Source organism: Scophthalmus maximus, chromosome 22 (genome assembly GCF_022379125.1).
Source record: "Scophthalmus maximus strain ysfricsl-2021 chromosome 22, ASM2237912v1, whole genome shotgun sequence".
Taxonomy (NCBI): domain Eukaryota; kingdom Metazoa; phylum Chordata; class Actinopteri; order Pleuronectiformes; family Scophthalmidae; genus Scophthalmus; species Scophthalmus maximus.
This window is the reverse complement of record NC_061536.1, coordinates 9709389-9730291: the sequence shown is the minus strand read 5'-3', so window position 1 is coordinate 9730291 and position 20903 is coordinate 9709389. Positions and strand designations below refer to the sequence as shown.

At 43.3% G+C, this 20903-nt stretch overlaps 5 protein-coding genes across 6 annotated transcripts; 1 reads left to right on the top strand and 4 right to left on the bottom strand.

The window, feature by feature from the left end:
* Positions 1 to 81: 81 nt before the first annotated feature.
* Positions 82 to 6282, bottom strand: msto1 (misato mitochondrial distribution and morphology regulator 1). 2 transcript variants are annotated; one of them, XM_035620856.2, is made up of 14 exons: positions 6066 to 6282; positions 4974 to 5103; positions 4681 to 4750; positions 4517 to 4592; positions 4105 to 4162; positions 3847 to 3997; positions 3316 to 3430; positions 3018 to 3152; positions 2766 to 2918; positions 2208 to 2339; positions 1872 to 2056; positions 1593 to 1697; positions 1382 to 1494; positions 82 to 1258 (listed from the first exon to the last, which is right to left on the bottom strand). In XM_035620856.2, the coding sequence occupies exons 1-14, from the start codon at positions 6147 to 6149 to the stop codon at positions 999 to 1001; spliced, it is 1767 nt and encodes a 588-aa protein (XP_035476749.2). In that variant the 5' UTR covers positions 6150 to 6282; the 3' UTR covers positions 82 to 998. The 2 variants fall into 2 exon arrangements, with proteins under 2 accessions (XP_035476749.2, XP_035476748.2); XM_035620855.2 differs by having other exon boundaries at positions 3847 to 4000; positions 6066 to 6281.
* Positions 6283 to 6848: 566 nt separating this feature from the next.
* apoea (apolipoprotein Ea) lies at positions 6849 to 9273 on the bottom strand. The gene is made up of 5 exons (XM_035620876.2): positions 9181 to 9273; positions 8879 to 8942; positions 8166 to 8316; positions 7614 to 7901; positions 6849 to 7337 (listed from the first exon to the last, which is right to left on the bottom strand). Exons 2-5 carry the CDS (start codon positions 8919 to 8921, stop codon positions 7031 to 7033), a joined length of 789 nt encoding a protein of 262 aa, XP_035476769.1. The 5' UTR covers positions 8922 to 8942; positions 9181 to 9273; the 3' UTR covers positions 6849 to 7030.
* A 1577-nt stretch (positions 9274 to 10850) lies between these two features.
* Positions 10851 to 12638, bottom strand: apoa4a (apolipoprotein A-IV a). The gene is made up of 4 exons (XM_035620874.2): positions 12553 to 12638; positions 12416 to 12457; positions 12156 to 12306; positions 10851 to 11598 (listed from the first exon to the last, which is right to left on the bottom strand). The coding sequence occupies exons 1-4, from the start codon at positions 12602 to 12604 to the stop codon at positions 11019 to 11021; spliced, it is 825 nt and encodes a 274-aa protein (XP_035476767.2). The 5' UTR covers positions 12605 to 12638; the 3' UTR covers positions 10851 to 11018.
* Positions 12639 to 13641: 1003 nt separating this feature from the next.
* Positions 13642 to 14987, top strand: LOC118292154 (apolipoprotein A-I). Its single transcript, XM_035620873.1, has 4 exons — positions 13642 to 13795; positions 13912 to 13965; positions 14048 to 14198; positions 14290 to 14987. Exons 1-4 carry the CDS (start codon positions 13657 to 13659, stop codon positions 14867 to 14869), a joined length of 924 nt encoding a protein of 307 aa, XP_035476766.1. The 5' UTR covers positions 13642 to 13656; the 3' UTR covers positions 14870 to 14987.
* A 684-nt stretch (positions 14988 to 15671) lies between these two features.
* tomm40l (translocase of outer mitochondrial membrane 40 homolog, like) lies at positions 15672 to 20303 on the bottom strand. The gene is made up of 10 exons (XM_035620870.2): positions 20149 to 20303; positions 18804 to 19012; positions 18636 to 18703; positions 18364 to 18456; positions 18166 to 18267; positions 17954 to 18059; positions 17669 to 17791; positions 17485 to 17561; positions 17257 to 17359; positions 15672 to 16463 (listed from the first exon to the last, which is right to left on the bottom strand). The coding sequence occupies exons 2-10, from the start codon at positions 19009 to 19011 to the stop codon at positions 16324 to 16326; spliced, it is 1020 nt and encodes a 339-aa protein (XP_035476763.1). The 5' UTR covers position 19012; positions 20149 to 20303; the 3' UTR covers positions 15672 to 16323.
* Between the last annotated feature and the right edge of the window lie 600 nt (positions 20304 to 20903).

Genomic DNA, 20903 nt, shown 5'->3' with positions numbered 1-20903 from the left:
GCTTCTTTTTTTTTAACACTTTTGAATCGATTGCATTATATTCTTATTGATCATCACCTCAGTTCAAGTAGCATCCACCCATTCTCAGTTCTCACACATTTATTCAGTGGTTTTACGTACAGCTTTCTATCACATCATTCACAGCCATTAGAGGCAATTAAGGCTTGTCTCTTGCCCAAGGACTGAACCATTGATCTTATGGTTAGTGGACAACTCGAGACCTCCTGAGCCACAGCCATCCCAAGGATTCAAAGTTAGTGAGGGAGGCATGTTGACATCTGCATGTCTGGCTACACAGGATTCTGGGATTTATTATTTGTTCTTTATCTCTTTGTATTCTCACATTTTGGGTACAGACAGTTAATACTCAAACAAATAATGCAAATCATTACCTGGTTTGGTATTTTTCAATTACTGTGGTTTTACATAGTAACAAGTTGGGAGTGGTGTGTCTGACCAGCCTTATCTGGTGATCTATTTTTATCATATCAATGATCCCATGAAAGACCAAAAACCATCAGCGACCCACACCATCGCGCTGGGTAACATGCCTAAATTACTGGAAACGTAGTTCATTTTGTTAGTCTCAAATACACTATCGTGCTGACAATAAAATACAGTATCATCGGCTTCATTACGACATTAAACTACTTCCTAGCTTAAGCATACAGCAGCAAATCCCAGTCGATACATATTTTGATACCCAGCTAAAATATGAAGCCTTTATGTTCACCAGCTTCAGTTTGATAAAATTGAGTCCTGACACTTGAATGGCACTACATCCAACACACGCTCCTTTTAGGAACTCATTCACTTTCCCCTCATCTGCATCCTGCAGCTTTGTTTGATCAGTCTATTTCCACTTGAGTCAAACGTCCATCTCTTTCTGCTTGTAAGGACCAGGACTGTAATTCAGTCCTGGTCCTTCAGTAACCGGAGGCACGGCTCCTCTTCATCTCCCCGTGTCAGTATGAGACGTCATCATGAAACGGTTCATGTCAATCATCATCATCCTCTTCAGACGAAGAGTGCTTCGCCCCACCACTGGTATCTCGGTAACACCGAGCCAGTAGGCGCAGCTGCTCCAGGGCCTCCTCGTAGTCGCCCATCTCGGGCCCCTGGGAGAGGAAGCTCGGGGCCACACGGCGGATGTCAAACGCGCTGGCACCGCGGTGAAGCTCCGACAGCCACGTGCCGAGCGCCGGCCCGGACTGGAGGGACGTCAACACGGGTACAGACGAAACCACAGAGGCTGGAGCTGAAGAGAGATAAATATGCTCAACCAATTACAAAAAAACATAAAATCCATGGTGGAAATGATATCTTCAGCAAGGCAGAAATAGAGGAGACAAATAAAAAGTGAACATTTAAATATACTCACAGCCTGGTTGAGGGTGTTGGTCCTGCAGGAAGCCTTGAGGACTGACGGACTGGCTGAAAATCTGAGGGAATGGTGGCGTCAGCTTGCTGGGAGAAGACACCAGCTGCAGGGCGCTGTGAGAGCGGGGACGGAGAGGGTGAAGGTTAAAAATAAAGGTTTTCCTGTTAGGTAAGAAGGGTAAGAAGAACTATATGTCAGTGTAGGGACTCACAGAGGAGCTGTAGGATAGAACGATCTGATGTAGGACGTCAGGACGTCTTCCCCGTGGTCGAGGCTGTGCAGAGGAGAGGGTGGTTCAGTCCCTGGAGCCTGATTGCTGATGGGAAGAAAAATATTGTTTCAGCAACACATCAAAAGGAGATTGAATGTAGATAATCTATGTGTTTGTAACCTCTTTAGTGATAATGAGTTATTACTATTAGAAAATAATAAATAAACTGAGGTTACTTTGAATTCAAAAAAATACAAAATATATTCCTAAAATTCTGACCCGGTTAGTCTCTGGCCTTCGAAGCCTTTGAGCATCGCCCACTGGCTGTAGCATCGACCATCGCCTGGTTCCGAGCACGCCGACAGAGGTTTCCAGGGCAGAGCATCTGGGCAGGCGCTCAGGGCGTCGGGCAGAGAGCCGCCGTGCATCATGGGAAAGGGAACGGCACCGTAAGCGGCCACCACCTATAATTTAAAAAGACACCCCATCACAATGAGTGGGCTGGAATTCACACTAACTCCATTTTTAAATCAACTTGTCTTGCAAAAGATCAACATGTGGGTTTTTACACAGTGGGTTTTTACACTGTGTTGATGGGTTTTGGATTTAAGTCACCTTTCTCCCCGACACGGCCAGCGCGTCCGCCACCTGCCACATGGGGACGCTGTTGTCCCTCAGCCTATAAGGCACAGTGAGGGCGTCCAGGGCCAGAGCCAAGACGGCGCTGGAGTGGAACCACAGTGAGGCCTGGCGAGGAGGAAAAACACAGACAAAGAAAAAATCCAGTTTAACATATATTACTGCATGTTTGCAAACAATGAACAGGGTGTGTGTCAGTGTTAAAATGTCCTTAATCACATCAAAGCTGAAAATATTAAAGTCAATTTATAAGCCTAACATGCATGGTTAGAAAGATAATTTTAAGGCAGTTGACATTTTTATGCTTATTTTTATTTCTATTTTTAAATTTCTATTTTTATTAATTTAATTACAGCTGAGTAAATTACAATGTCAAAAAGAGGCAGTGACGATATCTCAAATATTCAAATGTATGTAAAAAAAATATTAGATTCCACTTTATGATACTTACTGATCATCACATATCATTAGCATCACTAAAAAAGACCAAAACTAATATTAAAGTAAGAACAAAACTAAAATGAAAAGCCTCACATCATAATTGAGGTGAGTGAAGGCTGTGGGGGCGGAGGGTCGTCTGCCAAGTCCACCACGCAGAGTCAACGGGCAGAAGAAGGAGCTGTGATTGGCCAGGTGGGTCGTCGCTAAGGTGCAGTTCAACATGTGGTAGATGTCCTTCATAGGAGTCTGGTTGAACAGAGATACAAGTCTGATTCACAAAACATCTGCTTTCATACGAACTCAAGGTAAAAAGCGGACGGCCAGACTCCGAGTTCACCAACTCACCGAGTCTGGGTGACTGACGGGTGCTAACCCCCAGGTCAGGATGCCTCTATCGCCGTACGAGTCCTGTAGCATCTCTGTGACCTTTGAACCCAGGCCTGCAAAGCCATCAGCCATGTCGCACAGCACCTGGAAACCCTGAGAGAAAAGAGGAAGCAGAGAGAGGCGTTATAATGAGGATTCATGTTGAAAAAAAACATCAGTATGTTCTCCCTCTGGCACAATATATAATTAATATTAGAACCCATATACATGATTCATCAGGATAAACTCAAAGAGTTGAGTGGACCAATGTAGCTACCTGGAGGTAATCACACTCTTCCACAAAGAAGTGCAGCTTGTCCTCCAGATCCTCGAGCACCGACCCCTGCAGGAGAGCCTCTCCCTGGCCGAAGGCCTCCAGCCGATGAGCCTCCCTGCACACACACAAATACTAATACAAACACTCTGCACACACAAATACAAATACAAAGGCTCCGCACACACACAAATACAGATATAAAGACTCTGCACACACACATATACAGATATAAAGACTCTGCACAAACACAGATAAAAATACCAAGACTCTGCACCTTTTGCTCTTCTGTGCGATTGTTGTTGTTTGTTTACGGTTCAACAAGTTTTCTCCAGTAGATACCAAGCTTCAAATGTATTCAAATTTCTTAAACATGCTCTGCCATCCGATGTTATGAGAATTGTATCTGTAAACATCTACATTTCCAAATTCATCTATCTTAAGCAGAGCAGTAGTTGAATTAAAGTAAATCTCCAGGCTTTCCTCCATAATGCTTGAAAAAAAAACAAAAACATGGTGAGTCTGACGATTTACCCGTCGTGGTTGTACTGGTGGATGACAGAGACGGTGCGAGGGTGCAGGTGGATCCGGAGGAAGTCGGACCAAACCTTCACGTTGCCCTCCAGCCCGTAGCCCTTTTGGACTTGAGCCAGCCGACTGTTCACCGTGTCCACACTCGCTGAACCTGCTGCAGAGGGAGAGTTTTCAGAGTGGCCGCTGCTACACTTGACAGAATTTTCAGAAAATCTTGTAATCGCTGCAGAGTTTAAAACTTGTTGAGGTTTTGTTCACCTGAGCGCTGAAGCCGGGAGCTGAAGGACAAATCCGCCCCGGCGAGTATCTCTCCCTTCTGCAAACAAAGACAGATGTTAGAACGAGCTACTTGACAGATTACACACTGATTACACCTGTGTCGTTATGAATCAGAAATAAAATAACATTAACTAAATAACAAAAATGCACATTTAGAGGCAGGATCGATGACCCCATGTTAGTGAAATCTGGCTGTAAAAACGCAATACCAGGTAAGATCAAGTTACTACTTCTAGATCTAGACATTTTAGATTTCAATACAGGTTGTTGTGGCTCAGGTTGTAGGTACTGGGGCTCGTGGCTCATTGTCTCAACACAGTATTGTCATGGAAAATAATATGAATAATTAAGCTGCAGGTCAGTTTCATTTCCACCATAGACAGATACTCACATCCAACTTGTCCAGATCTTCAAGAAAGGAGTTCTTTTCAGGGGGACTTTCTTCATGCATCATGAGGCTTCCCTCCCTAAAAGACAGAGCAACATTTTAAATTAAACCATCCACAAAATGCAAAGGTCTGTTATTTCCTAGATGCTGTAAACACACATATTTACCAAGTGACAGCAGACATGTCTTTGCCTGCATCATACAGACGTCCCTCCTGCCGCAGAGTCCGGAGACTTCCTGTCATAAAAGAAGAGTCACATGGAGAGACGTGGTTACAGACGCAGTAATGTTGGACTGATGGTAAAAAAAAATATTGACATTACCAGGCAGCATCTAAGCATTTAGCTGATGAAAACACAAATCCTTTGCTGGCAGTCTTTAGATGCACACGAAAAATAAAGCCCCACCAGTGCTTAGGATGTTTTCAGCATAGCTGGAGGCACGTGAGGGGTTAAATTACCTTTGACATCCATGGCGATGAGGCGAGGGGTGTAGGTGACGTCTCCGCCAGAAGTATGTCCTTCACGAAACACGACATCGCTCTGTATCTCGCCCAGCGGCCCCTCTGGGTCATACGATAGCGAGGCATCCTGTGAACAAAGAGTAGATCATCTCATTTATCTGCCAGTGTCTGTGTGACCACAGTGGCCAGTAGTTCTAGCTCCTGTAGATGTTTAGATTTGTTTTATCCATCAGGGCAGCCACCTGATCAGTCCCACATTCTACAGCCAGAGTAATAAAGAACCATCTACAGAAACAAGAAGTGGAGTCCTGCAGAAGTTGGTGTGGTGGGCTCCAACAGAGACCCGATCCCAACATCATGGAGTCACACGGAGAGGCAGAAGACACAGAGATCGGCTAAACCCATAGAGTAACGGTGGCAAGTTCTCCAAGACGCTTCTTGGAACAACCTACCTGTCGAATACCTGGAGAAATTGGAATACTGAGGAGAACCGGTGCAGTTTTAAAGAAGTCAAAGGTTAGTCACAGCAAATATTGATATATCTGAAAGCAGTCAAGTGCCTTAATATTCCAAAATACTATCTATCATATAAATGAATAATAATTATGGCTTCATTGATTTGGGCATCACTTGGATGAATAGCTTGTGAATCTCTTCCCCCTGAAATCAATTAAGTATTACTCTACTTTAAAACAATTTTAAATGAAGCTGTGAAGTGCTAAATCATTATCTGTCTGCAGGAGATCATCTCTAATTTCCTTCTGAAGCATAAATGTGATTTCCATCCTCCTGGATCACAACAGGGCTCTCTGTCCTGACACTTGATGATAATTTGCAACTTTAGCATCAATAAAAAACCTGGTGGCTAACGCTTGTCTTCATGCTCTGTCGCATGTGTGCAAATCTCGATCATGTCACATTCACTCCTCTGTTGATAATTTAAAAAGGAGACCATGGCGCGAACATTGCCGCAGTGGAGGAAAAAAAGTCTCTGCAGTCTCCCGGAAGTCTGGCAACTCATGCGCCCAGCTAGCTAACCAGCTAACTAGCCGACCTAGCTTAGCGTTCGCCGCCACAGCTGCCCCTCACCTGTAAGTTCCACCAGTGCGTCCCCACAAAGTTTGAATAGTGTCCGAGCTGAAGGGTGATGACTTCTCTGCAGGGGCCGCTCATCGTGGCGGGGGTTCAACACTCGCGATACAATATACAAATCCCTTCTTTGGACATAGTTTCGGGAAAATGACAACAGCGAAACGGCGACAGTGTAAAACGCGTTAATTCTATTGGCTGACAAGGAGGGCGAGACGACCTGTGATTGGACGTACGAGTGACGTCGGCGGCATAGTTCGGTTTCACCGCGCCGCAGTTTCACGCGTGGTGTAAACATCCGTCACGTCGACGTCACTGTTCGTCCTGTTTATTCCTCTGGATGAAAAACAACAAACTTTAAAGGAAAGGGAACGAGCGACTGTAGCTCGCTCTGACATTTTACTGGGGTGTTGTTGTCACTTCAAAGTATTTTTCAAAATACATCTTTTCCACGTGTTAATAGATCGTTTGCTACTTTCCTTTTATGAAAAAATCACATTGAAGTCTAAAGTATAAAATATATCACTATTTTAAAAATAGTGACAAGATTACTTCAGGTATATTATTTAATGCTAAAGATTTTCAATGCACATGGGAACTTGTTTGAAAGTTGTTTTTTGCCTTGAGTGACTTTTATTAAAGCATCTTTGCAATTATTCTAATGTCTGAATTTTGTTATGTAGAAAAATGAGTCTGTGTTGCTTTCAGCACATTCATTCCACAAACAGACATTTTCAAATCTTCACTTATTACACACAGTTAAATCACATTATTGATGACCAATGGCTTTTTACTCAAATGTGAGCAGCTGTTTTCTTTATTGAAGGACACATTTAAACTGTGGTGGACATCAGTGATAAAAAAAAAAATACTTTCCTCGATGAGTATATTCATTTATTAATCCATTTAGACTCTTCACAGGTGGTTTTGCATGCTGTCGGTCTGGACTGTGTGATAACAGCGTTTTACAGGTTATCCCTGATCATGGACACATACGGCTGAAACCAGTTGCGCACCTCCACCATCCTCTCCTCCAGGGCGGATCGCATGTTTTCGGACGTTTTCTCAAAGTGCTCCCTGATGTCCTCGACTGTGGTCTGGATCTTGTCCACCATGGTGTCCGTCTGTGACTTCAGCAGGTCGTTCAGGGTGCTGATCTTCGCTTGTGCGTTGTCTTGCACCTGAGCGAGGAAAGGTTCAAAACGTGTCTTCATCTCCCCCACGTTGTCCGAGGTGCGAGTCTGAAGCTCCTCAAAGTACTCAGCTACGTGTCTGAAATGAGTGATATATATTATTTTACATATATATATATATATATATATATATATATATATATATATATATATATATATATATATATGTATTGTGAAAAATAAAGTTTAAGTTCCTGATTTTTACAAAACTAAACTTGGTAATTTTTCTGATAAGTTCTTGAACATCTCTTCAGAAGAACCTATTATAAGTCAATCAAACAATCAAAATCATGTGTAGATATTAAATCTTCTCACTTCATTGTTCCCCATCGGCCTCCTTCAGGGCATCACTCACCTCTTGATCTCCTGTGAGTCCTTGTTGAGGCGTTTAGTCATCTTGCGGTTGTAGGCCGAGACCCTGACCCGGACGTCTTCGGCGTTCTGCTCCATCATGGTCTGCAGCTCCTGGGTGTACTTCTCCATCTGCTGCCGGGCCTCGTCCATGTGCTTGCGGAGTTTGTCGGCCATCTTCTGCAGGTCCGTGCCCAGGCGCTCGGCGGCCTCCTGGGTGTAGGGAGCCAGCTTGGTCTGCAGGTCCTCCCTGTACGTGGCCAGCTCAGACATGCTGTCCTGGATCAGGGTGCTGTTCGGAGGGCGAGACAAGACGGTTGTACAGATGTAGTTGGTCTGTATATTGGCTGTTATATATTGCCTTTTATTTACCAGTTGCAATAAAAATAATATTTAAATATGTAATGAATATTTTCTGAATATGAGTGGAGTGGGTGCGTGAACCAATTGCACAATAAGTGTATGTGAGCATGCACAGTGGGTCATGCACAGAAAGATGTTGTGAATATAATGAGTTATTGCATTAGTAACTTTTCCACCGTGTAAATGAACTCACTCGAGCTCTCTGCTGACCGGGGAGCTCTTGATGTCCTTCACAACGCCATCGGCCTTCGAGCTCAGGTCTGTGAAATAGTCCTTGAACTCGTCGAGGGTCACCTCCCAGGGGTTCCTGCTGTCGCGCTGAGGCACACCTCTGGCATGGCAGCCTGGGTTGACAAGAAAACAGAACTGTCCCTTGAGTCTTTGGATTGAATTGCCTCTTTCTTTCTTTCTTTCTTTGAATCAATGACTCGTATCATTTCATTGAGATTTCTCTTCAGCTCCTATTTTGTCAAATCCGGATGACATGGGCACAATGAGGCCCAAAGGTCTCAGATCTGGAAAAACCATTAAAGTAAACGTGCTCATATATTTAGAGACAACTTATCAATTTATGGTTGAAAATAAGCTCCTTTTGCCTCCTTTTTTAAATTATCATTGGCATCATTGGCATACTTATTGCTGGACCTTGGCATACACTGCATTTCCAAAAGACAAGCTCCAGGATCTTAATGTCTGTCAAACTATATTAAAAATAAAACTTTCCTTCTTTACCTCTTCTTTCATTCCTGTCTTTCTTTCTTTCTTTCACTTTTCAGCAGTCTAACTTCTAACTTGCCACCTCCCGCACACATTTTCTTCTTTCTGTTCCCTAACTGTGTTATGAAAAGGAAAACGTTCAGTGAAATATGTATGTTTAGACATTTGGAGGGGAAATGTTGAACTCACCAGACAAAACTGCCAGCGCAAGGATTACTGCAAAGCCCCACATGATGACCAGAGAAGAGGACACCTGGAATATCATGAGATAAATAAGAAACACTTCCCTCAAACACTGACATACAGAGATTTTGGAGAGAAAAAAAGTTTTTTTTCAAAAAGCAGACATTTTCACCACTGAATATTAATTATAAGAATCTTAAAAGGAACTCTTAAGAAACCTATGCTTAATAAAATATTTCACATTTAAAGATGTAAATTTAAGTTTGCAACCCGCTGTGAAAGGTTTCTAGAAAGGGTCTGTGTCTTACCTGAGGGATCCTGAACTGGGACGTGGGGGGAGCTCATCGAGTTCTCAGTATTTATACGTTAGGTGGCACTGATGTGATCCAATAAACGTCAGGAGGATTGCTGACATGCTGTCCGAAGTTCCTGGCAAGAACTGTGTTGTTGTCATCTTTTATTGCTCCACGTCACACGCTGAGGTACAGGTCTGAAATAAGGAGCAGCCAAAATATCTGATCTGAACTCATTCAGTCTGTATCTGGATTACAAGAGGAATAGTTTGATTCAATTACTAATAGTTCACTATTATTTTCTAAAGTGTATTAAAAAAAATGTGATTGCACCATCAGATAATCAGATAAAAGACAGTGTCCTTGTTTGTCCCAAGCACAATGGTGCTGATAGGCCAGCGGGGGGCAAAAGTCACCCTGCACATACAAATCACTGTCCAGCTGTTCTGGTCCATAGTCTGCTTTAACAACTGCTGCCTGCATAAACTTTTACAAGAGGGAAAACTTCCAATAAACGTCTGCACGCTCAATACGGATCAGCGTGATCAATGAATAACTTCATCATCTGTGAAGATGGAAATCTGCTTTTGGTCTAACTGTTAAACAGACATGGTTCCTTTAAATCCATTAATGATAACCCGGAGAGTCATGTGAGTGATTCCAGTTCATTAATATGAAAAGGAGTACGTTTTTCTAATGTTGACTATAGCAGTGTTGTTCAACCCGATTTTCTTGTGCAATTTCAGTTTTTTCCCGGGTAATTATTCCTCATCAGGCCTCTAAAAATCATTTAATGAAAGAAGAAAAGGACGAGCGGTCCCAGGGGGTAGAGTTTAGTGTTAGTCACAAAATCGATGACTAAGATGAAAAAGCTCTGTGTGTTTTCAATATTTTGGGCTTTGAAACACTTTTATTTGCTGGAAACTGACAATGTTCAGCATCATTATCAAGTATTTTTGTCGAAGCATCAGAACACACTGTCCCCAAACTGTTTCCGTTCTGGGGGTTTTTTTGTTGTTGAAATTTTCTACGATTTTTTATGGATTGATATAAAATCTGGTATATTTAGGGGCCTCGTTGGACTGTTGGGCTTTGGTAGAGATATCCGACCAACTGAGTGCCACTCTAATTTGTCTCTTTTGTTGTTGCTACTCTTTCTTTAGGAATTTGCTCGTTTAAAATTAAATTTTTTGCCGAACTGAGGAAAGTAGGAAAGGTTATGTAACTTTTGTTGAAAAATTGACTTAGTGTTCGACAAGGCGCGAGACAGTAAAAAGTTGCTTATCAGCATCACAAGTAGGGCAGAACTGTCAGGTCAACAATCTGACTTGGGAATATCAGCGATAACACACAATCTATTTAAAGTTGTCTAGAGTTTGTTACCTTAAGTCACCAGTCATACCAGAACAAAAACGGCTGTTTTTGCTGAATTGAGCAGTTGCTTTACGCATTCAATTTTTCCTAAGTAAAGGGATTTTCTATTAAAAGAGGTTCAATGATCTTACTTTAACACCCCCTCAGAAAGATTCACACTCAGTGTTTTAAAGTGTTGGACAACATGAGTTTTGTGCGTGGATTTACAGCTTCAAGATGTATTTTTATTCTCAATGGATGTTGTTGTTGAGGAAAATCCTTCTGTGTGTTTTCCATTTCAAACAAGGAGAAAGGTCCACGACAAAGAAGAATACATTCACCCTGTTTATTGTTCTTTTACAGAAAACACCGAATGGTTGTAAACAGTCAAGACGAAATATGGACACTTTTTAAGAGAGAAACACGAAAAAACATGAAAAATGAGGTATTGCACTTTTTCTTTGTCCCTGATTGTGCAGACATCAAAGATGTTTGTCTTTTCACTGGGTCAGCTTGGTGAAGATCTTCCAGAGAGCGGCCAGCTGCTTCTTCAGGTTCTGAGTGTCGGCGTCCAGCTTGGTCTGCAGCTCCTCTCCGTATGGGGCCAGGTTCCGCTGGATCTCCTGGGTCTTCTGGGTCAGCTGGCTCTGGAAGCTCTGGGCCATGGGGATCACGCTGCTCTGGAACTTCTCCAGACTCTGCTCCATCTTCTGCCTCATCTCCTCGGTGAAGGGAACCATCCGGGCCTGCAGCCCGTCCACGCTCTTGTCCAGCTGCTCCTTCAGCTCCTGGCTCTTCTGCAGCACGACGGCCCTCAGGGCCTCTGGGTCCATGGCCTCGGCGTAGGGGGTGGCGTCGTTCTTCAGCCCCTCTGCCTGCCTCTGGAGGTCTGCCACCAGCTCCTCGGCGTAGGGCTGCAGGCCGGCGCTCACAGCGGTCAGGTCCTTCTCCAGACGAGCCTTCAGCAGCTCAGCCTCCTGGGTAAATTTGGACATGAGGTCCTGGGTCAGAGGGGTCACCTGAGTGCGCAGGGCGTCGGTGAACACGTTGACGGCGCTGGTGCTCTCGGAGATGAGGCTGCTGCAGAGACACAAACATGAGGACACTTTGAATAAGTCATGGAAACATCCGTTATGTTCTAAAACTTTAGACAAAAAAAATGACCATAAAGTCAGTAATTCAATGAAAATGTTCAAAACGTATTTTCTCCAACTTCTTTGAAGCTTCTGATTTTGAGTAAAGGTCCCAATAAATTTTGTTATTTCTATTTCTGCTCAAAAATGGGCGCGACTCAGCTAAATCTGAATTCAGCATTTATATCAGATGATACTTACAGTGTGTTATTTGGTCACTTCCAATTAAATCTCAAACTCAACCCATAGAGTCCCGATGAAGCCGATTAACTAAGTTGAGTTTTCTTTTTAATGGCCACAGAGGTACAGGACACCCTTTGTTAAGTATATTGACATGGTTCCTTGTTTTCACATTCAGCGGTTACGGAGGAGTTACTCTCTTTTAACTCTGTCTTTGGTCTCCACCGACTCCTGGGGACGTACCTGTCTCTTTCTGAAGAACGACGCTATGAGCGAACCACTTTTAACTCTTTAAGATTTTGATCTAATGATTCCGAGTCTTACTTCACTTCCTTTCCCAGCTCAGACTGTTGGATCTGCTTCAGGGAGTCCTCGGCGGTCAAGGTTGCCTTGGAGACATAGTCCCAGAAAGCATCCTTCACCATGTCGACCTGGTGTTTGGGCTGCCGCTGCCTCACGAACTGGGCATTGCAACCTGAGGAGAGAACAGAGGCAATGAGCAGGAAATGTCAACTGTCCACGTACTCCCATCTCAAGTGATGAAAAATGTAGATTTTCACAAAATTTTTTTTAAAAAAACTTACCGCTGAAAACGGCGAGGACGAGCACGACGAGGACCTTCATGGCTGAAAGGAAACATGAGAAATTAGCCCTTTTTTGGTTATTTTTTTTCCCATAAACAATAACCTCAGAGGTGCCACACTGTTATTTGGCGCCTTACCTGAGCCTGCTGTGCAGTCGGTGAGATGTTGGAAGCTGTGACTGTGTGTCATTCGTCGCTGAGCATATATAGGCAGCTGAGGCGGTGCGGAGGAAACAGAGGAGTAAAGTCCAGCGCTGAGTGCCGCGCTGTCGCTTCTGCTTCCACATCACTGCAGTGGCGTGTCCTGGACGGCCCCAGAGGTCAAACACCGTCTGAGTTGACTCGGATCCTTTGTTGTACTGATGTTATGTCCCAATGACAAGTTTTATAAGAGAAATGTAAATTTCTTAAGATTTACTTTCAATGTTCTTCATCCAGAAGATTGTGTTTTTGGGGGGGACTTTTATTCCTTGTCTGATCTGAGGGTCCAATGACAGATGAATGCTGCAGGTTGTTAATTACAAATGATAGTAATAGACAAATTAAACTTCTGAACTGAGGAAGTAAATAGACGACTGAACTATTATGATTCATCCTGATGAGAATAATGAATGGACTGAATTTCCTGGAAAACCTCGTTAATAGTTGTTGAGAATTCACCGGGAATTCACTGATCAGCCACAACATTAAACCACCTGCCCAACATCATATATATGAAGCAGTGAGAAATAATAGGAGCTGCTTATTTAATTGAAATTAGTGAAAACCCCCGTTGGGACTTGGATTTGGATTCCTCATCAGAAACCTTAATGATCAGTTGAAATAATGTGATTATTACTATTTGACTCGCAATAACTGTCTTATACTTGTTTCCATTCCAAACTATAGTTGTCGGAGGGTTTTTTTTGTCGGTGAAATCTGAGCCGGACTTTGATCCAGTCGTTCCACCCGACCTGCAGATTATCTCCACTGAAGAATGTCTGGTTTCCTCACACGTCGGTTCCCTCCTGACAAACTGATAAAACTGTCAGAGGAGCTAAAGTCTTAGAGGGAACTTGGAAAAAAGACGTCCCACTCTGATTAAAATAGAGAAATCACAAACATCCTTTTGCTTTCTGCTCAGCTGCTGAGCGTGATGCTGTGAGTATAAGTCATTGTTCAGCCAATTCAGATGTCTGCAAATAGGTATATTATGTGACAAAAGATGACCAGGCAATGACTCTCGCAACAAAATGACGTGGGATGACAGCAGGGACAAGAATCAGTCCAACGGGGCAACGGGAGCAGGACTTTACCCTTGATTGTGGCTATAAAAACTCCGAGCGGCAGTCTGCACCACACAAGTCACCAGACCGACGAAGAGACGAGCTGCCTCTGCAAGGTAAATCTTTTTTATAATTTAACATTTTTAATAAATCCATGATTAAACTAATGTTCAGATAGAACATTTTTACATGCTCTTCTTCAAAAATTCTACGTTTTCTCTTCATCCAACAGGGTCAAGGTCAATCATGAAGGTACTCGTGGTTCTCGCACTTGCTGTTTTCTCTGGTGAGTGAATTTTCACCTTGCTTTAAAAAAAAGCTGGATCCCAAGTGTTCGGGCTCTAACATCTGCTCAATTCCATCCGAAGTTTGCGATGCCAACGTCCTGTGGCAGCAGCCGCCCAAGAGCAACCTGGAGGTGGTGAAAGATGCTTTCTGGGATTACGTTGCCAAAGCGACACTCACTGCTGAGGACTCCCTGAAGCAGATCAGACAGTCTGAGCTGGGACAGGAAGTCAAGTAAGAGACTAGGATTGAACAAAAAGAGGCCCACTGCCATTAGAAACATACTACATGTTTCACTTACCTGGTTTTTGTGTGTGTCTTTCAGCACCAGGATCTCTCAGAGCGCCGACACCGTGAATCAGTACGTCGTCGCTCTGCGCACTCAGGCGGCTCCTCTGACCCAAGACTTCATGGCTCAGTTTACCCGGGAGGCGGATCAGCTGAAGGCTCGTCTGGAGAAAGACCTGGCCGCCGTGGGCACAAAGATGCAGCCCTACGCAGATGAGCTGGTGGCGCACCTGCAGACGAAGGTGGAGGAGATGAAGAAGGACGCGGCCCCCTACGCCACGGCCATGGACCCAGAGGCCCTGAAGGCCCTCCTGGGGCAGAAGAGCCAGGAGCTGAAGGACCAGCTGGCTAAGAGCGTGAGCGAGCTGCAGGCGCAGATGGTTCCCTTCACCGAGGAGATGAAGCAAAAGATGGAGCAGAGCCTGGAGGAGTTTCAGAGCAGCGTGATCCCCGCGGCCCAGAGCTTCGAGGCCCAGCTCACCCAGAAAACCCAGGAGATCCAGCAGAGCCTCACTCCGTACGGAGAGGAGCTGAAGACCAAGCTGGACGCCAGCGCTCAGGACCTGCAGGCTCAGCTCGCTGCCCTGTGGGAGTCGTTCACCGAGAAGACCCAGTAAACGGGCTGCTCCGCTCGGTCTGCCTGGAAGGCCTCGCTGCTCCTCAAGCATCCACACTCAAAATATTTATTTTAACTGCACCCAAAGTATATTTCATCCAATAAAACTTGACAATTAAGTTGTGCATTTTAGTGTCTTCATTGTAATCCAGGGGTTGTGTTGGTTTTCCACAGAAGAATGAAAAAAAACATCTATAATCTATAAATATTGTCACCTCCACTTTAATATGACTAAAACCACATTAGACTGGTGTATAGTCCAATGAGACGGCTCACAGTCACTGTAGAAGATCCTGTCCTGCAGGACATGACTCTTTGACTCGCACAAAGATAAGAAATATACATTTCACACACATATGCTCTTTCTATTATGCACTGCTGGACAATGTGTCTTCCTTGAGTGTGCACAAGAACTCAAAGCAGCAAAAATCACAAGAGAAGATAAACAACGTTATCAAGAAGTAAGAGTGGGTAAGAAAGTCTGGATTTAACGTGTTCTAAGAAAAAGGAAAAAGTAGATTTATCCAAAGTGAGGTGTTCGGTCACCACACGACTCAAAAATAACTTCAATGCTCCAGGAAATATCTGTGAAATTACATAAAAAAACTTGAGTTATTTCTTGAGTTAAATTTCCATATTCATCCAACCATCCAGTTTCCCTTAGTCCAGTCAGTAAATCACCACAAGCTGTTGTTTATGTGCAACCTGTTCTTATAATCAACGATAAAGACTTTAAAACTCACATGAACTCATGGTGCAGCAGAGACAAGATCGACTGAAGGATACAAAAAAGAGGAGCAGCGTTTGTAAGAAATGGTATTTATCAGTTTCCAAGAGGTATATACAGGTCATATATATACTGTTCCAAATGTACGCAACGTAAAAAATGCAACAGAACAAGGGATGGATTGTGAACGTGACATACAGTACAGCACAGCACACTCCTCCTGGCAGCTACAAAATTCGTCTGTAACCCCCCCCCCCCAAAAAAAAATCACCTCTAAACAAGCAGACGACTGATTTCATTCACAGCACGGCAAGACAGACTTTACGGTAAAAAAAGAATAAAATTCAAAACAAACACAACAGGCACTGAAGTCAGTGACAAATACAAAGAGTCTGTAATTCGGCAACGTCTTCTTAATGTGTTAACTCGTTTGTGTGTCTGCAGTCAAATTCCTGACCAATCACATTCTTTTGTTACACTTCTGGTCATTCAGGCAATTCGAGGATTAATTGTCATTAGCTTTATATTATAACCTTTCAGTGTTTCTACTCAGCATATCTGATAAAACATGATGGAGGAAAAGCAATTACACGATTATGGCCAAATCTGTTAAAGAGGTCGGAGACGGTGGGAGGTGATACAGCACATGATGGCATAGTCTGTCTGTCCACAGTGAGTCTGTCGGTTCAGTGAAGTCCAGTCTGCAGGTCGACAGCCGCCCGGTACGCCTAACCGATGGTGACGCCGAAGCCACACTGGAACTTGTTCTTGCGGTGGTTGAGGAAAGAGCATAGGACCAGAGAGAGCGGCAGAGGGAGTAACTTCTTTTCTAATGTTGCGCCAACTATCCAGTTACTGTCTACTGAACCTGGGAGGGGGACACAAACACTGTATTAGATGGGCGTATTATTATAGACATAAAAAAGCCGATATGTATGTTTACTGTGCCGTTTATCATTTAATAAATAAAATATGGAGGTTAACATTTTAGAAAATGTACTCATTCACTTTCTTGCCAGGAGTTAGATGAGAGGATTCAGATAACTGTCTTCAGGCTAATTATAAAGCTACGGTAAGCTAATGGTCAGTTAAGGAAACAGATCCTCCGGACATCATCTCATTTGTTTAATCTTCACACAAAACCTTAATGTGGGAACTCCAAAAAATGTCATGGAGATGAAAGAATACTTGTTTGTGCCCTGTGAACAAATCCTAATAAGTTCTGGATTTTTCTCTCTGTGTGAAAAGAAACTTAACCAAGAGGAAAACGCTCCCAAGTTTACAAACTCACTCAGTAGTTATTCCAATGTAATCTGATCCTGGCTCCAGTTTGATTATTAATAAACGGATATAGGAGAGGAGAGGGGTTGGTCTTAATCTCATTCAACAATTAAAAACAGAATAATTAAAAAAAAGATTAACTATCTTTTTAAACTGGCAAAACATTTAAGAAAAACAGTTCAAGTTGTCGTGTGAACTTTCTTCAAAACTGTCTCCAACAGTTTCCAGGCTCCAGGCTTTTTAAATCAACAGTGAAAACTGTTTTTGATTTTATTAACCTAGAGTATATCAAACTGCTAAATATTCTATGAATTTGTACAGCTTCCACCACAGGCCTGTATCTAACCGTTCTTGAAATATTCTTAATGTGCACACCCTACCTTTAAAAAGTAAATTGGCTTTGGGCACATCTAACTGGTAACCAAACGACACACTGGTGTCTTGCATGCGGGTGCTCGCCTCAAACTCCACACCGACCTGCAACTGTTGAAGAGCAGAGGACAGTCACACATCATGATGGAAGGTAAAAAATATGAAATACTGGAAAGAGCCACAGAACAACATCTTTTCCATATTTAAAGCAATCGTGTAAAAGATTTTGCGGTTACCTGGTCATTGGCCTTGTGGTAGTATGAAGCATGAGCTCCTGCTGAGCCGAGTGTCAACGTGGCGATGTAGTTATTGCCTGTGTAGAGGGAGAGGGTCGAGTTGATGAAAATATTATTTCAAACTCAGAAAGAGAAAAGTTAGATTCTCCAGCTCCATCAATCCTCACACCAACTGGTGTCTCACCTGTGTATCTGCCAACTAAGGACATGACTGCGCCCTCCTCTCCCGGCCTCCGGTGGTAAACCAGCTCCCCTCCCAGAGCCAGAGCGGGCGTTATGGACTGGAGGTAGTGTGTCACAACAATACCTGAAAGGAAGCAAGGAGGGGATGTTCTGTGTTTTGGTTGAATTACTCATAGCTGCTTTCAGAACTTTTAAAATTCTTAAAGTTACCTTTGAACTATACAAAGTTCGAAGGTAACTTTTGCAGACTGGATCGTCTGTGCAGTGTCACTGACTGCCGACCTACCAGAGCCAACGAGGACATCTGGGTTTCCAAGTGTAACAGTTGCGGTATAATCTTCTCCCCTTATCTCGGCGTCGCCTTGCCAGTTCACGAACTTGTTCTGCTGCGTCTGAGGACATGACAGAAGATTATGGAATAGATATGGAGGCATTTAAGTTATGTAGAAAAGGTCAGACGGGAGAAAAAAAAAAGACAATATATATATATTTTTTTACCTGGAAGGCCACTTTGGATCGTATTCTGTTGGTGATCTGGTGGATGATCTGGGCGTTGAGGCTGCCACTGTTGTCCATGTCTCCCACTATGACTGGAAAAAGCTGAACAAAAAGATCTGTTAATTTACATTGCACTTCAAAATCTAAATATAAAAAGATGTCAAACACGGGAAGCACAGTGACGTCACTGCAGCTCACCTCTGCCGGACCCGTCTGCTTTGATCCTACGTACGTGGCACCAAACCTGTAGGTGGAGTCGCCCGTGGTGCTCAGTAGCACAGTGTGATTCACCTTAAAGGACGTTCAGAGTATTAAAAAAATTTACTGTCAACACATTGACAGTCACTGTGGTTTGACCCACGGTGGAAATGCTGAGATACACATGGACCTGCAAGTAGCTCAACTATCAGGGCTTTGAAATTTTAGTTTAAGACCAAAAACTTTTTCTTAAGTACAAAAAACCAACTGACCTGGAAGTGGTTGCTAAGGCCTTTGTTGACAACTACCCTCACGCCTTCCATCTGCATAGGGAAAACCTCTGAAGAGAAAAACAGGTGATAGATAAAATACAAATCAGGGAGCACAGTAATTTTAGTTTTTGTTGCCCACATGAACTTGCTCAGTCGTCGCCCTTTTACCTTTGCACTTGCGATGACACTCGTCGAACGCTCCTGGGTTAGGCAAAGGGGTTTCCGCCTCCTGCCCCGAGGCCGCCCCGGTCGGGGGTATAACTGGGGAGACCTGGGGCATCCCGAAGCCCGGCGGCACCGTCAACCCGGGGGCAGCGGCACCGCCAGCGGCCGGTGGTGGAGGGTTGGGGGAACTGGCAGCCAAAACACTGCCCATGCTGAGAAGACATGGGGGAGAAATGAACGGATAAAAGGGAAGAGAGGAGGAAGGTCAGAACAAGTGTTGAATTGAAAAGAGCCAACACACTCCTTCATTGTAACGTTTAACTGACAAATGGTGGAATTTGGACATATGATCAGATTTGTGACAACAAATCAATAACAATCATATTAAGCACTTTGTCTTTAATGTAATATGGGATTTAGATGGTTGATAAAACAAGAAAAAAAAACATTTTAGGACTTTGGTGAGCATTTTAAAGATCATCCAACTAATCAATTATCAAGAAAAATCATTGGCACATGAACGTACAGACCCGGCAGTGCACTGCTGCTATAAATCCAGTCCACAATCTTTACATTTCGATTTAATCATCCTGAATGAAGGGCTTTGGCTAACATGAGGCAGACATATTTGTTGGTTTTATCAAGGAATATATATATATATATATATACAATAGTAATAATTCGCTGCAGTACACTCGGATAAATCAGGTGGATATGAATATAAAGAGCTGCACAAACCTTGAGAGATTAGATTAATGTGATGCATATAACATAAATGATTAATAATACGATTTAAAAAAGGTACAGGTGAGCAATTTGTCCTGTACCAATGAAACCCTTTCTATATAACACCATATTATTGTACAGATTGAGAAGCTTCTCCCAGAGGCAACGAGCCGAGGAACATGTCAAAGGTCAACTATTCTCCATGAGTGAAATTTGTGGAGTGTCCCTTTAACCTTTCTCACATCACGTTCATTCAAACGAAGGTGGAGCAGCAGGTAGGGAAGATTCTCCGACACACAATTAAAAACGTTATACGCTGGGAATAAATTAGAAAGGAGTGGCGACTAACTCGCTTCATTTATGAAAATGTATTTAACGCTGTTCCTATGAAGTATGCTAGTATGGAAACGTTAGCTAAGCTAGCTCCTTGCAGCTGCCTCTTAGTTTAGCATTTTCACCCGGCGGCGCACAGCCTCGAAACGAACCGCTGCCGCCGCTGACGGATAACGAACACTCGCGTGTCCGACGACCACTCGCGGAAAAAGCGGCTGACGCACCGGTGCGTTTCCTGTGAAACACCATCATTTATAAAAAGAAACGACAAGCTAACGTTGCTACTCACGTTGTAATTTCCAGAGGACGATGCAGCCGGAAGTTAAACTCAGTTGCACCGAAGAAGAAGAAGAAGACGTGAGTGACGAGTAAAAGACCCGCCCTTTTTTTGGAGCTGAACACGTTTTGAATGGATGAAGAGACCCCGGCCTCGGAAATGATTGGCTGAAACACCTGTCAGTCATTTTATTAAGCTCAAGAATCGAAGGCGAGGTTTTACGTTCATGATGTAACGTTTCTGCTCAAACGCTATTGGTTGAGTGAAGTGAGGTCGGCTGCAAAGGGGCGGGGTGTGGTCTTTCGAGGTCACCGATTGGTGGAGACCACAGGTTGCAGCTTGATGGGCGGTTACAGTGAAACGTTTATAAAAAATCCCTTCAAGGTCAAATGGCAAACGGACAGTTTGTCGGATTTGAGCGTGAAACACAACAGCGCCTCTCTCATTCTGCAGCTACAGTTCATCCAGCAGCAGCTTTTAGGAGCCACACAGCCATTAATGTTTTTCACCACACAGTGTAATGACCAAATTTTTTAAGTTGCACTCAAGACCTTTTTCAATTCCACACACAAAGCAATTAAAAGCCCATTTCATTTTACAGACCAGTGAAACCCAGTGAGCATGAGGCATTTTACCAAGTACTTGAATTTGTTGACATTAATAAAACTTAATTTTATGCCCAATAATATCATTAATGAATAATTCAACTTGATCTGGATAAGGACCAGAAAATACATTGATAAAATGGATGGATGGATTAACCAAGT

Bases quoted from the DNA above. Each gene is read 5' to 3' on its own strand.
- msto1 (XM_035620855.2), bottom strand. From the start codon at position 6,149: ATGAGCGGCCCCTGCAGAGAAGTCATCACCCTTCAGCTCGGACACTAT. The intron at 2,340-2,765 runs GTGAGGCTTTTC...CCTCCTCGCCAG, and splicing joins TCACTCACCTCAATTATGAT to GCCTCACTGTGGTTCCACTC. The intron at 1,495-1,592 runs GTGAGTCCCTAC...CCGCTCTCACAG, and splicing joins TTCTATCCTACAGCTCCTCT to CGCCCTGCAGCTGGTGTCTT.
- LOC118292154 (XM_035620873.1), top strand. From the start codon at position 13,657: ATGACAGCAGGGACAAGAATCAGTCCAACGGGGCAACGGGAGCAGGAC. The intron at 13,796-13,911 runs GTAAATCTTTTT...TTCATCCAACAG, and splicing joins AGACGAGCTGCCTCTGCAAG to GGTCAAGGTCAATCATGAAG. The intron at 14,199-14,289 runs GTAAGAGACTAG...TGTGTCTTTCAG, and splicing joins GAGCTGGGACAGGAAGTCAA to CACCAGGATCTCTCAGAGCG.
- tomm40l (XM_035620870.2), bottom strand. From the start codon at position 19,011: ATGGGCAGTGTTTTGGCTGCCAGTTCCCCCAACCCTCCACCACCGGCC. The intron at 18,268-18,363 runs GTGAGCTGCAGT...CTTTTTGTTCAG, and splicing joins AGCAGACGGGTCCGGCAGAG to CTTTTTCCAGTCATAGTGGG. The intron at 17,360-17,484 runs GTAACCGCAAAA...GCTCTTCAACAG, and splicing joins ACCACAAGGCCAATGACCAG to TTGCAGGTCGGTGTGGAGTT.
- apoa4a (XM_035620874.2), bottom strand. From the start codon at position 12,604: ATGACACACAGTCACAGCTTCCAACATCTCACCGACTGCACAGCAGGC. The intron at 12,307-12,415 runs GTAAGTTTTTTT...TTCTCTCCTCAG, and splicing joins CGTCCTCGCCGTTTTCAGCG to GTTGCAATGCCCAGTTCGTG. The intron at 11,599-12,155 runs GTAAGACTCGGA...GTGTCTCTGCAG, and splicing joins GAGCTGGGAAAGGAAGTGAA to CAGCCTCATCTCCGAGAGCA.
- apoea (XM_035620876.2), bottom strand. From the start codon at position 8,921: ATGTGGGGCTTTGCAGTAATCCTTGCGCTGGCAGTTTTGTCTG. The intron at 8,317-8,878 runs GTGAGTTCAACA...TTGTCAACCCAG, and splicing joins TGCGCTGGCAGTTTTGTCTG to GCTGCCATGCCAGAGGTGTG. The intron at 7,338-7,613 runs GTGAGTGATGCC...CACTCATTTCAG, and splicing joins GACTCACAGGAGATCAAGAG to ACACGTAGCTGAGTACTTTG.